The 12,896-nt window shown below is 41.7% G+C and overlaps 1 protein-coding gene and 2 non-coding genes across 3 annotated transcripts in view; 2 read left to right on the top strand and 1 right to left on the bottom strand.

The window, feature by feature from the left end:
- DNAJC5B (DnaJ heat shock protein family (Hsp40) member C5 beta) overlaps nt 1–12,896 on the bottom strand; it is a 31,994-nt gene that overhangs the window by 3,176 nt on the left and 15,922 nt on the right. The window contains exons 2-3 of the mRNA XM_051771427.1: nt 7,086–7,299; nt 2,800–2,974 (exon numbers count right to left, since the gene is read on the bottom strand). Of these exons, the coding sequence (XP_051627387.1) occupies nt 2,800–2,974; nt 7,086–7,299 (389 nt within the window). The remainder of the gene's footprint in view (nt 1–2,799; nt 2,975–7,085; nt 7,300–12,896) is intronic.
- On the top strand, nt 10,895–10,967 carry TRNAA-AGC (transfer RNA alanine (anticodon AGC)). The gene has a single exon. It is a non-coding gene; the product is annotated as a tRNA-Ala (tRNA).
- TRNAY-GUA (transfer RNA tyrosine (anticodon GUA)) lies at nt 11,670–11,758 on the top strand. The gene is given in 2 exon segments: nt 11,670–11,706; nt 11,723–11,758. It is a non-coding gene; the product is annotated as a tRNA-Tyr (tRNA).

Raw genomic sequence — 12,896 nt, 5'->3', positions numbered from 1 at the left:
TCTGTGGGCAGAGGGCATGCAAAGAATTTGGATCCTAATAGGATCTCCTCTTCCAAAATGAAATCTGCTGCAGGAGTGATTACAGTTTGTCTCTGAATTACATGCAGGAGCATTTCTATTATTTACCTAAAGGAAGGCACGAGTATTAATTTCTATGGACCAGCATTTGAAAATATCAGGTGGAAAAGCATAATCCTTTCCATTCTAAAAATCAGGTGCATCTTTCTGGCCAGCATCCCTAAAGCTGGGGGAGAAGGAAGGGAGGAAGTACAGTTTGATCTGGTTGTCATTTAGTTTTTTCTAAATGCAGTATCTGTTTTCCCTTCAGTTGTAGAAAAGATGCTCATCTTACCCTTGTCATAAAGTTTTCATTTTTATTACTGATACATTGCTCTCTTCTAATAATTTTGAACTAAAGAGAATTCTACTCTACTGAGGAGTGCTGATTTTGATTGGGAGGAAAATGTAGCAAGAGAGAAGAGAAGAGAAGAGAAGAGAAGAGAAGAGAAGAGAAGAGAAGAGAAGAGAAGAGAAGAGAAGAGAAGAGAAGAGAAGAGAAGAGAAGAGAAGAGAAGAGAAGAGAAGAGAAGAGAAGAGAAGAGAAGAGAAGAGAAGAGAAGAGAAGAGAAGAGAAGAGAAGAGAAGAGAAGAGAAGAGAAGAGAAGAGAAAAGAGAAGAGAAGAGAAGAGAAAAGAGAAGAGAAGAGAAGAGAAGAGAAGAGAAGAGAAGAGAAGAGAAGAGAAGAGAAGAGAAGAGAAGAGAAGAGAAGAGAAGAGAAGAGAAGAGAGAGAGAAGAGAAGAGAGAGAAGAGAAGAGAAGGTGCAAAGACCTAGTTTTGTTCTTTCTGAAGAAATATATAATATTAAATATATATATATATTTAATATTGTTTTTTAAATACTTCAAAAACCGTAATTCCACATTGTGTTTATTTTTCAGACTGATACTTCACTAAACATTTTAAATTATTTTTTAAGTTGGTATCTCAGTGAGACTTGGTGGAAGTAAAGGGATGTCAAGGTGGCCTAAAGTCAAAGAATACCAATACCTCCTGGTACTTGTGCCAGAAGGAGGCAGCAATTTTTTTTCTGCCACTGAGGAATTTTGTGCTGGATTTTGAGAGAGAGTAAAATACCTGCCAAATTAGAAACAAAAAGAAAGTCAGAATTTAAACATCTTCCATCTTCATACTTCAAAGTTGATTTTGGTATCACAGGCTCATGAAGAGCAAGACCAGTTTTAGATTTGTACTTTTCAGGTGCTGAAAGACATAGAGTTTATTAGATTTGTTTCAAATAATGCATTGTGATTATAAAGTTTTCACTAATAGTTTTTATTGCCTTTGCAGAGACTGATCAAGTATGATCAATTTTTAAGCTGCCTGTATTTACCTTGATATGCCTCTAGGCAAAAACAACTTAAAAACACCACCACGCATTGGCATAACAGTTATAAAAATAGCATTTGTTTCAACTACTACAAGTGTTTTGTTACATATTTATGGAAGGGTAAATTTGTGTGAAAAGTTGGGGGGGAAAAATGTTTTCCTGCTAAGGGAACATGACATTTGCAATCTGGCAGTGCTAATTTAAGCATAATAAATGTAAGAATATAACTGTAGAAGATCTTCTAAAACAATGGAAGAGAGAAAGAGTGAGCTGACTGCTTAGGTCCTTCCTCAGAAAAAAGCATAATCCTGATATCCTAAATTTGTAAAAATTTGCAACTGAAAAGTGTCCTAGGTCCTCCCCTGGTACCTTGGCTTCATATTGCTGGAGCAAGAATCATTGTATGTCTCACCTTGTACACAGCTAACCAGTTCGAGATGTTTCTGCTACCCCTAAAGATGAAGGCAAAACTCTGCCTCTCTTCAGCAGATTAGGACAGGGCTGTTTTTTCAAAGTATGCAACCCACACTAGTGCCAATCAGAAAATCACCACCATCATTCCTTGGTATAGCCAAAACCTGAACATGTAGCTGAGGGAATGCAGCAAAATCAAGAAAAGAGGGTAATCTACTGTGAACATCTTCCCTCTTCCCCAGGCCCATGTTCCTGTCTGGGTACTCTTGCTCCTGAGTTAGTGCTTGGCCTGTCCCACCATGGAGCACAGCGGGGAATTAAATGGGCCAGGAACTACACACATTTTTGAGAGGATTAGTTCTCACCTGGATTTTATCTGAGATCTGGGGCCTAGTAAAGTAGCAGAATTGCTACTGCCGGTGCAGAAGAGAATGAGCAGCTTGAGGGCTGGATGGGAGAGGGGCAGGACCACAGCAGCTTCTGTGCAAACTCTTGGGTTACTGTGCAACTACACTGTTGGAAACATTGCATCTTTTCTTGAAGCCTCTTCTTGAATGGGTACAGTTAGTCCATCATAGGCAGGGATAAATTTTACATAAATAGAACCCAAATGACAGCTTATTCAGGCCAATCAGATATGACAAGCAGCACTCCAGCAGAGCCTAATGTGTTGAGTACAGGATCTAGGATAGGAAGCAATGTGGGCATGGGGGCTACAGGGTGAACATCGCCTCTTATGATAAGTCCTGAGACTTTTAATGTTTAAGCGTCTCATAAGAGATACAGGAGATATTTAGCTGTTAGTGCCATAATTTTATTTTTGCATTAATACGTAACTTGGGAAGTTCACTGGGTCATGGTCTTAGCTAGAGTGAATTGGCACATCTCCACTGAAGTCTGGAAGCAGCCTCAGCACTGCGAGCAGAACATCTGGACTGCAGGCTTTAAAGATTGTTTTGAACAGCCTTGCCACACAGTAAGCCCCTACAATACACACCTCTTTCCATGTCGTTCTTAATTTGCTCTTCCAAATCTTCTGGAGACACACAAAACTCCTGCTGTTCCCCCTCGGGTGCCTTGGGTTTACACTTTCCACAGCAGCAGTTGAAGCAGCAGCAGAGACAGCAGCAGAGGTAGCAGCCCGTCAGCAAGCCACAGACTGCAAACAGGCCCTGGGTTAAACACAGCGGGACGAAAAACCTGTTAGCAGTGACCTTGCTCAAAATTGTGGCAGCCTCTTACAAATAAAGGCAGATCATCAGAGGAACTCTGGTTCCCAAGTACTTGGCACTCAGGAGTCCAGCTGCTGGCCCAGTGCCTGAGCAAGGGCCAGATATCCCAAAGCCCTCCTCACCACCAAGCTCCTACTTGTCACTCAGGACCACATCCACAAAGAAGACACCAACCAACAGGCCCCCCACATGCTCAGCTTTTGAAAATCTGTCTTCAGCTGATGGCCCTCAGAAAAGCCCTCCAGGCAGTATGCAAAACCCCACCCACCTTAAAATGACTCATTTCCATCTTTAAAATGACTCATTTGCCCAAGATCATTTTTGCAAACACTTATTTACTGTCAGATTCTTGTCAATAACAAAGCTGAGAGAAAAAGAAGGAAAGACCCAAATGCATCCCACATAACTTCAGGCACTGAACTAAGGCATCCAAATCAGCCCCTGTGGGCTCCCCACATAGTCAAAGGGAAGTTGAAAACTCCTCCAGAGGGTAATTCAGCCACATGAGGATTTGAATTGCCCATTGGGGGTGTCTCTCTTTCTCCACATTAGCCTGTACAGGACCACACAGGTGATATCTCCTAAATTATACTCCTCAGTCTATGGTTTCTCAATCTGCGGACTCAGGCAGCAAGAAGTTCCCACCACCACATGGCCCTTTACTCACTCTTTTCCCTGTGGCACAAAGCAAGAGGCTTCAGCAGAGCCAACACAATGGCCTGGGGCCAAGACCAGAGATCTCAGTCAGAGTCAAGAGCCAGAAAAAAGTAATTTACAGAGCTTTTCTTCCTCCAGACCAGGTCACTGCCCAGGTTCACAGCACAGCTCACAAGTTGCTTGTGTGTGTGCTGCATCACAGCAATAGGAGGGGGGAACTTCAGGAGAGGAGCCTTTAGGCTGCCACTGCCACTCTGTGCTCCATGAGGACATGACAGCAGCCTGGCTCCTGACCTGGGATGGATCCAGGCCTGCAGTGAGATGTCTGTGACACAGGAGAAAACTCCACATCTCTTCTTGGACATAGTGGTATAAGACCAAAGGAAATCCAGTGACATTCCTGAAAAGCGAATCAAAGCTAATGTATAGAAATAAACAGAAAGAGAATATGCTTAGATTAGATATTAGGAAGAAATTCTTTACTGTGAGGATGGTGAGATACCAGAACAGTTGCCCAGAGAAATTGTGAGTACCCCATCCCTGGAAGTGTTCAAGGCCAGGTTGGATGGGGCTCTGAGCAATCTGCTCTAGTGGAAGGTGTCCCCACCCATGGCAGGGGCTTGGAACTGCTTGATCTTTAAGGTCTCTTCCAAACCAAACCATTCTATGATTCTGTAAATGTGTATGTAAAAGCAGCAGAGCTTTGTGGCCACCAGGTACATATGGGTTGGAGGTATAGCCAGACTTTAGCGTTATGGTTATACAGTCTGCTCTTTAATGACTATTCATTATATTCATAAGACAACATGCTGCTGAGGGAGAAAATAAGCACAGATGTCAGAATATTGTCAAACTTTGACAGTGGAGCTATGTAAATAACATTGTTATGTATGCATGTCTCAGGCAACATTAGTGGGGGCCGACTGGAGCATCTTTGAAGGTAATAAGGCTATTTATAGGCCTAATATTAATAGGCATGTATCTAGAGTGGTTTTAAATGAAAAGGATACTGACTTTTTGTTTTAAAATATTTTCCTTCCAATAGACACCTAAAACTGTTCTAAATGCCATAATCCCTAAAATAAGTTGTCTGACTGTTTATCATTTATGCCATAATGGAGAATAAATCACCACTATGTATAGAATGAAAAAAAGGCATAAAAAAGTATACAGAGGGGGAAAACCCCTTGAATTTATTAATGATAACTTTAGTGTTTCAAGATTTCTTGTGCCTATATTATCACAGGTGGTAAATCAAGAATCATTTTATTGATGTGATTAATAAACTGTCTTCATGGTAGAGGGAGAATTGGTTTTTGCTAAAATAGTTAAATGAACAAGCCCTGTGCCTGCCAGTGAAGAAGTAGTTCAATTTCCCCTTACCCATGTCTGTATGTTTCCAGTTTAATATGCCTGCTAAGAAGTCTGGCACTCTGGAAAAAAAGTAATCTTCATTTTGCATTTCTCCTTTCCATTGGGTTTCCTAACTGCTAATGATAAACCCCTTCACAATTGTCAGATTTTATGAGTATGAGCACGCTGGGGAAGGGGAATGTTTGCAGTTGAAGAGGGAGATAACAAGTGAAGGCTGTGGTCCCTATTGTCTTCTACTAGAATGGAGAAAATTAGGGGTTCAGCGGTTATCTGGAGATGATGCATCAGACTCAAATAGTATTATAATTCAAAAAAAGCGTGATTTGGTTGCCTCTTTATGCTTTGAAAGTGGCAAGATTTTGGGTTGAGAGAGAGTGACAATCCTCAAATCCTCAGATGAGTCTATAGACATATTTTGGATATTTTGTACAAAATTCATAAAACCCAGGAAGCACTGATTACTTTTGCTATTCAGCACATCTTGTCTCACTTCTGGGATACAGCTTGCTTGAAACAATACTCACATTCCTCCTTTAGCTGTTAGGGACTTATTAACTTCTCTCTGTACTCTCCACTGCTCTCCATGTAAGTCAAAGTCACAGTTGTTATTTCTGTTTCTGATTTTCTAACCCCAGAGGATTTTATCCTTCATAACATCTCCATTAAAGATCAGTAAGTAGAAGAGCAAATAAAAGCTAAAAAAAAAGCAGCAAACAGTGAAGAAAATCTTGTTTACAAACACTGTTAAAGGACTCAACGCTGCTGCTCTCTCAGCACTAAAGCAATGCTTCCTGGCACCTAAAACATGACAAAAGGGCTGCAAGAGATGGTGGACAGCAAAAAAGAGGGAATGATCCATTCAGCAGCTATAGTGGGATGTCCAGCCTGCAGCAGGGGTCAGCTACAGTAGCTGCAAGCAGGCAGCCTCCAACCTGTCTCTGAGGGGGCAACTGAGCCTTTGCAAGTTTAATTTAAAGGTTTCATTCACTGCATTTGAGCAGTGTCCATCTCATACTGATTCAGCAGACAAATTATGGCTTCTCAGGCCCACAAAGCGCCCAGGTGACTTCCCAGTTTGAAAGGGGACTGCAGAGCAGTGCAACATTGGCCTGATCCGTGCTGAACACAAGAATCCGTGTTCCACAGTTTGCAGATAAAAGGTCTCATAGTGTGCTTGCTTCAAACAGTACAGATCATTTTCCTATGTATTCCATTACAGTCTTTTGTTTCCTATGCTTCTGTTGCTGCAAACAGGTGGGGACAGCATGGATTTTGCACATTTGCAATTCTGTTTGTTCCATATCTGTAATATTTCAATATTTGCAGAAGCACTTGAATTTGACATATACAAACATCAGAGGACACCAGGAAGATAAGAGACCATGTGAACCCAACTCCTTTATAACTAGAACAGCCTTGTTTTACCTTGAGCAATATGCAAGGTTTTGATATATCATTCTCTTCCTTTCCTACTCTCTTCCTCTATTCCATTCTTCCAAGCTTTTCTTTCAGTTCCTTTCTCTCACCAGGACACATACATGATGCCATAAACACAGTGTTATTATTGCTTACTTATGTTGTGTGCTGTATATAGCAAATAAGACAGTTAAATTTGTAGGGTAATAATTTATTAAGTGGTTATCACATAAGTGAGACTTCTTGTTTTTGGATAATGAGTCATTTTTTTTTAGCCATTACTGAAAAGAAAGTCAAAATTATCCTGGAGCACTAGATTCAAATCTAATGAATGTTTAAAAGTGTTACAAAACATGTACTGTAACTATTCACCAAGTAAAAAATGACTTTCTATATTAGCACTAGTCTAAGCTTACATTACATTCTGCCTCTGTCGATTTTCCAGATAATGTTGTTGCTTTTTTAAATTTTTAGTAGCAGTTTAGAGTCTGATCCTATTATTTGTTAAGCCTGTAGAGAAACCATGTTTTTCAATGGGTCCTTGTGTATGTAATTGTCCATGTGCATTGTAACATTTGATTTCCAACAGAAAATAACAGATTACCTTTGCCCACCAGCTTGAGAGCATGAAGTAGGTGTTGACATTTTCCTCACCAAACTGTTCCGCCACATAGAGCCCTAATGATCCATATTTGTCATATATATTTCTCTTGGACAGATCAGTCAGGGTTGCGTGAGCATTGTTGATCTCTTTAAATTTTTCTGCAGCCTCTGGATTGTCTGGATTCTTGTCAGGATGGTATTTCAGAGCCAGTTTTCTTAAACATGAAAAACAAATAAACAAAAAAACAGAGGGAAAATAAGTCTTCTGTATATGTGCATATATACAGACACAAAACCCTATCAAAAATATTTTAATATAGATATAACAATTCTGAACAGTGTCTTCAGGCTTCTTTTTTCCAGTTTTGATGTACTCAGTGGAAGAAAAGTGACACAAAGGGATTGAACATGAAAGTTTTGATAAAAGAGGTGTTTCTATTACACTGAGAATGAACTTTGTGTATTGATACCTAGTCAGCTACTGTGTTAAAGGAGATGGTGATACATGCTGAAAGCACAGATTGCAGCATGATAATAATTCACAGGCATTTGTTGCATTATGATTGCCAACTCATTTGCATAATTTAGCAGGTTTCAACAAAGATAAAGATTTTTTAAAGGTTGTTTAAAAACATGATGATTACACTGTTTATCCAGGCAACATTATTTTCTTTATGGCAAAGAAAATTCTGTATTAAATTGCCGATTTATAACTATATTAAAATTTTGTAAACAGTGTCTGTGTTTGCAGAAGCCCAGACGGTGATGATGGAAAACACAGTTAGGAGTTGCAATAGAAGGAAAGCATCTTTCTGAAGCACAAGGTGGAAAAGCATAATGAGTTAACCCTGGTTTCAAGTGCCTGTCTTCAGGCCTAATTTCCCACTGCTGCACTTCTGAGTTGGTCCTTAAAGCCGTGGAAGATGACTGTCATAGGATCATAGAATGGTCAGGGTTGGAAGGGACCTTAAATATCACCTAGTTCCAGCCCCCCCATGATGAGCAGGGACATCTTCCACTAGATCATGTTGCTTAAAGCCCCATCCAGCCTGGCTTTGAACACTTCCAGGGATGGAGCATCCACAAACTCTCTGGGGAACCTGTTTCAGTTCCTCACCACCCTCACAGTATAGAATTTCTTCCTAATATCTAATCTGAACATACTCTCTTTTAATTTAAAGCCATTAGCCCTTGTCCTATCACTACATGCCCTTGTGAAAAGTCCCTTTCCAGCTGTCTTGCTTTAGGTACTGAAAGGTGCTCTAAGGTCTCCCCAGAGCCTTCTCTTCTCCAGGCTGACTCTCTCACTCTATCTCCATAGGAGAGGTACTCCAGCCCTCTGATCATCTTCATGTCCTTCCTCTGGACTTGCTCCAGCAGGTTCATGTCCTTATGTTGGGGTCCCCAGAGCAAAATGCAGTACTCCAGGGAGGTGGTGGATTCACCGTCCCTGAAGGCTTTTAAAGATGAAACTGGATGTTGCGCTTAGTGCCATGATCTAGTAACCACAGTGGTGTTGGATCAAGGGCTGGACTTGTTGATCTCGGAGCTCTTTTCCAACCTGGTTGATTCTATGATTCTACTATTCCATGTGAGGTCTCATGAGAGTATAGTGTCAACTAGTTTGGGCTGTTTATGCTGGTGGGAAGCCTTTGCTAGGACAGGGCTGGATACTGCCTTTTTCCCCTGACTGTACTCAGCGCTATGGCATCCAAAGACAGGTATAGTTTGAAAGGTACCGTGTGTGACTGTTGGCTCTCAGTGCTGAGGAAGCACAGCATAGAGGAGAAAGAGTTTGCTACCAGCCATATTGAAGCGCTGAAGGTGTGAGCTGACACACACTTGCAAAACAAGCATAAACAGAAGTGTATCTTTTCAGAAATCACCACTCACTTTGAAGAATCGGAAATAAGATTTTTCCGTGACATTAATTTAATGACTAGTGCTGACCTCTAGTGGCCTCAAAAGTCATTTAGTAGTATTTTAAACTGATTCAATCACAAGTCAAGCTATGATGCATTTTGTAAATATTGTCTCTGAGTGTTTCAGGAGCCAGCCACGATTGCTACGAGCAAAAATACTTGTGGTGCAAAGGTAGTGTGCTTACACTTCCTCTAACAAATTTAACCTCAGAGTGGCGTCCTACTTGATTTTCCTCTGAACTCCCAGTACAGGATATTCCTTCAGTAAAATGTAACTGCTTTGCTCCTGATGACAGTTCCCACCTGGAAGACATTCTGCCGATATCAAGACTGATAAGAGCCTGGGAACAGCCTCTGCCAACAATCTCTTCAGTTCTGCTGAACTCAAGTCATAGAACCATAGGTTATAAATAACTCCTTAAACATGTCTCTAATAGCATGAAGGGGATCACATTCAATCATATTTAATATACCATTCATATTGTACCTTAAACTTAAATTTTTGGTCATGTTTAACATGTGCCCTAAACATAATAAAACATGAAACATAAGAACTGGAAAAGCAAGCTAAATCATGCATAACTAATGACATTATGTGCCATCCAAGTATTTAAGCAAATTATGCAATTTACCCCGTTTTTCTTAGCTGAAAACAAACCCCAGTAATTAGAATTAGGACAAAAAAAAAAAAAAGGAAGGAAGAGATATTACTTTCAAAACCCATGTGTGTTGCAGGCATTGGATAATCAATTGCCAGCCTTTCTTTCTTTTTCCACAGACCCAAAGACATCTTCTGTCCTCCCCATATCTCAAACAATCTCATAAAAAATAAGAATTTGAACAGAATGTAGCTTTGAAAAGATGAAAAACCTAAGTTGCACACTCACTTTGCTTAGAATGTTTTCAGACTACTAACAGGATTACTTTCAAAAATTAACAAAAGATGTCATACGTTCTTATGTTGATTTGGGAAAACTGTCTTGACTACAAATAGTACATTACCAAACCAACTCTCTGCACACTGAGATAACATTTACTAATTGGTGATGATTTAGTAACAGGAAAGAGATCTAGATACTGGTACTGCAATTCGTATGAGTGAGAAAAACGATTCTGTTAGAGACAACTGAAGAAACAATAAAAGTAAGGACAAGAACTATGTGACATAGAGTATCAGCTAAAGAAGTTTCCCTGTGGGTCCCTGGAAAAATGATATTCCTAGTTACGTGATAAGCAGCATTCATTATGAAAAAATAGAAGAATACAAAATAATGGAAAGTAAATGAACACAGGAGTTTGCTGGCTACTTCCTACGCCAAAACCATGGATTTATGTCCATTCATATTTTTCTCATGGTGAATGGGCATTCTCCTTCACCACCTTAGGATCACTGCCCACTGCAGCCCTCCACAGCAGCAAGCAATGTGATGTGTTTGGGAGATAAAAATGACAACAAGCAGAAAAACAGCTATTGGACAAGATGGAAAGGGCACTCATGGAAATGAAGTCAGTGAAATAAGCTTAGGATCTCTGTCAGTGGGACACTTAGGCTGAGAGATCAGCCTGGTGAGATCAGACCAGGGTAGGTCTGATGAGGGTGGAGGTAGCAATATTTTGAAGACAAGAAAGTACGTTGTACAAGGTAAAATGTTGCAATGTTATGGATAAGAGAAAGCCAGCAACAGGTTCCATGCTTCCTTCACCAGCTCAGCTGGTAGAGTGGGTGACTTCAGGTTCCTTGACATTGCCATCATTAGGTTCCTAGTTCAACTCTAGCTCAAAGGAGTGTCCTTTTGGCTCTGGCACAGACACTGCAGTGCTTTTGGGGCCTCCTGAATCAGTGGTGGGTGTCTCTGAGGGGTGAGGCTTTCAGGCAGAGCTGCAGGGTGGGGAATTAGCTCAAGTGGTAGAGCGCTCGCTTAGCATGTGAGAGGCAGCGGGATCGATGCCCGCATTCTCCAATGCTTTTCATTCCCATTGCTTGGACACAGGGCCCTTTGGTGGGGATCCCTCTGTCCACTGGGGGTTGTGGGGAGATTTATGGTGTGCCCAGATTTACAAAAGACAAGAACATCTGGGGTTGTATCAAAAGCACTACGGGCAGTTTGACAGAAGAACTGATTTTCTCTGTCTTTGCTTGACAGTTCTCAAATATCAAGCCCAGTACAGAAAACAAATCCATGAAATGGAGCAACCTCAGTGGAGGGCCACCAAGGATCCCAAGGAATGGAGATTTCTCTTTAAGGATGGGCTGAGGAGAGTGAGCATATTCAGCTTGGAGAAAGAGAGATTCAGAGGACTTGCACATGACCTTCTATTGCTTAGGTGTAGGTTATGGAACAGTTTTGCTTAGTTTGATACTTGACCAGAGGGCAGAAGACAGCACAGTGAAAGGGAATGAAGGGAAGTTGCAGAAGGATATGGGTAAGCTGTGTGTGGTAGTGAGGAGAGTCCAGCTATCAGTGATGTCCAAGGAACCAGGGAGTGTTTCTGTTAGTGGCTTGCATGATTGATGGGCTAAAGGGATTGAGCAAGGTGTTGTGATGTTGGAGTTGAGTCTGTCTGAAGCAGGATGTTGTAACAGAGGCATGATGCTGTGCCATGGCTGTGGAAGTGCTGGCTGAGTGTGTGATGGGTGAGGTAGTGGTCATGGCCTTGTGCTTCCTTCGATAGCTCAGCTGGTAGAGCGGAGGACTGTAGGCTCCCTTCCACGGCCATCCTTAGGTCGCTGGTTCAACTCCGGCTCGAAGGAGTGTCCTTTTGGCTCTGGCCCAGATCCTGCAGCACTGCTGTGTTTTCGGCCCTATCCAGATGCCTCCCCTTCAAAGGGCTGTCCAACATGAGCTCTTGCCTCAGTTTAGGAATACGATCAGACAAGACATTTATGGATGAACCAGAACCCAGTAAATTGTGGGTTTGAGCACTGGTGTTGTCTGGGATCACTACCAGTAGGGACCTTATTGGTTGAGTTGTTGGTGGTGTGAGAATGAGGCCAAGAGGAGCCCAGGCTTTGGATGCAAGACATCTTGAGTCAGGGGTGGGTGCCTGCGAGGGGTGAGGCTCTCAGGCAGAGCTGCAGGGTGGGGAATTAACTCAAGTGGTAGAGCGCTCACTTAGCATGTGAGAGGCAGCGGGATCAATGTCCACATTCTCCAATGCTTTTCATTCCTCTTGCCTGGACACAGGGCCCTTTGGCAGGGGTCCCTCTGGTGCTCTTGGGAGCTATTTGCACCTGGGCTGCACAGAAAACAACAGCACCCAGGGCTGTATCAGGAGCAGAAAGGGCTGTGGTTTGGGGTACTTTAATCTTCTTCTTTACTTGGGATTTGATCAATATCCACGCATATTTATGCATCCTCAAGTGAAGTCCTCAATGATTGAGAAAAGCAAAATATAAAACTAATTTTTAAATATGGTAAAAAGGATGACTCTGGGAACCACCAAGCCGTGAGATTCACCTTGCTCAGTTCACAGAACAGATGAAGACAGGGAGGTGTTTAGAGACAACCAACATGCCTTCATCAAGGGCAAATTATGACTGACTAATGTGGTCAGTCCTAATCTAATAGGCCTTCTACAATGGACCGATTGCATCAGTGGCCAAGGGATGAGCTACGGATGTCGTCTACCTTCTCTAAGGCCTTTGATGTTATCCTACACAACATCCTTGTCACTAAATTGGGGACATAAGGTTTTGATGAATGGACTGTTCAATGACTAACGAATGGGCTGGATGGCCACATCCAAAGAACTGTAGTCAGCTGCTCAATGTCCAGGTGAAACCAGTATCAAGTGTTGTCCCTTGAGGGTCTGTATTGGGACCAATACTATTTAATATCTTTGTCAAGGACATAGAGAGCAGGATTGAGTGCATTCTCATCAAGTTTACA

This window comes from Manacus candei, unplaced genomic scaffold, assembly GCF_025592945.1.
Source record: "Manacus candei isolate 608988 ecotype Guabito, Panama unplaced genomic scaffold, ASM2559294v1 h1tg000008l, whole genome shotgun sequence".
Taxonomy (NCBI): Eukaryota; Metazoa; Chordata; class Aves; order Passeriformes; family Pipridae; genus Manacus; species Manacus candei.
This window is presented reverse-complemented; position numbering and strand designations above follow the sequence as displayed.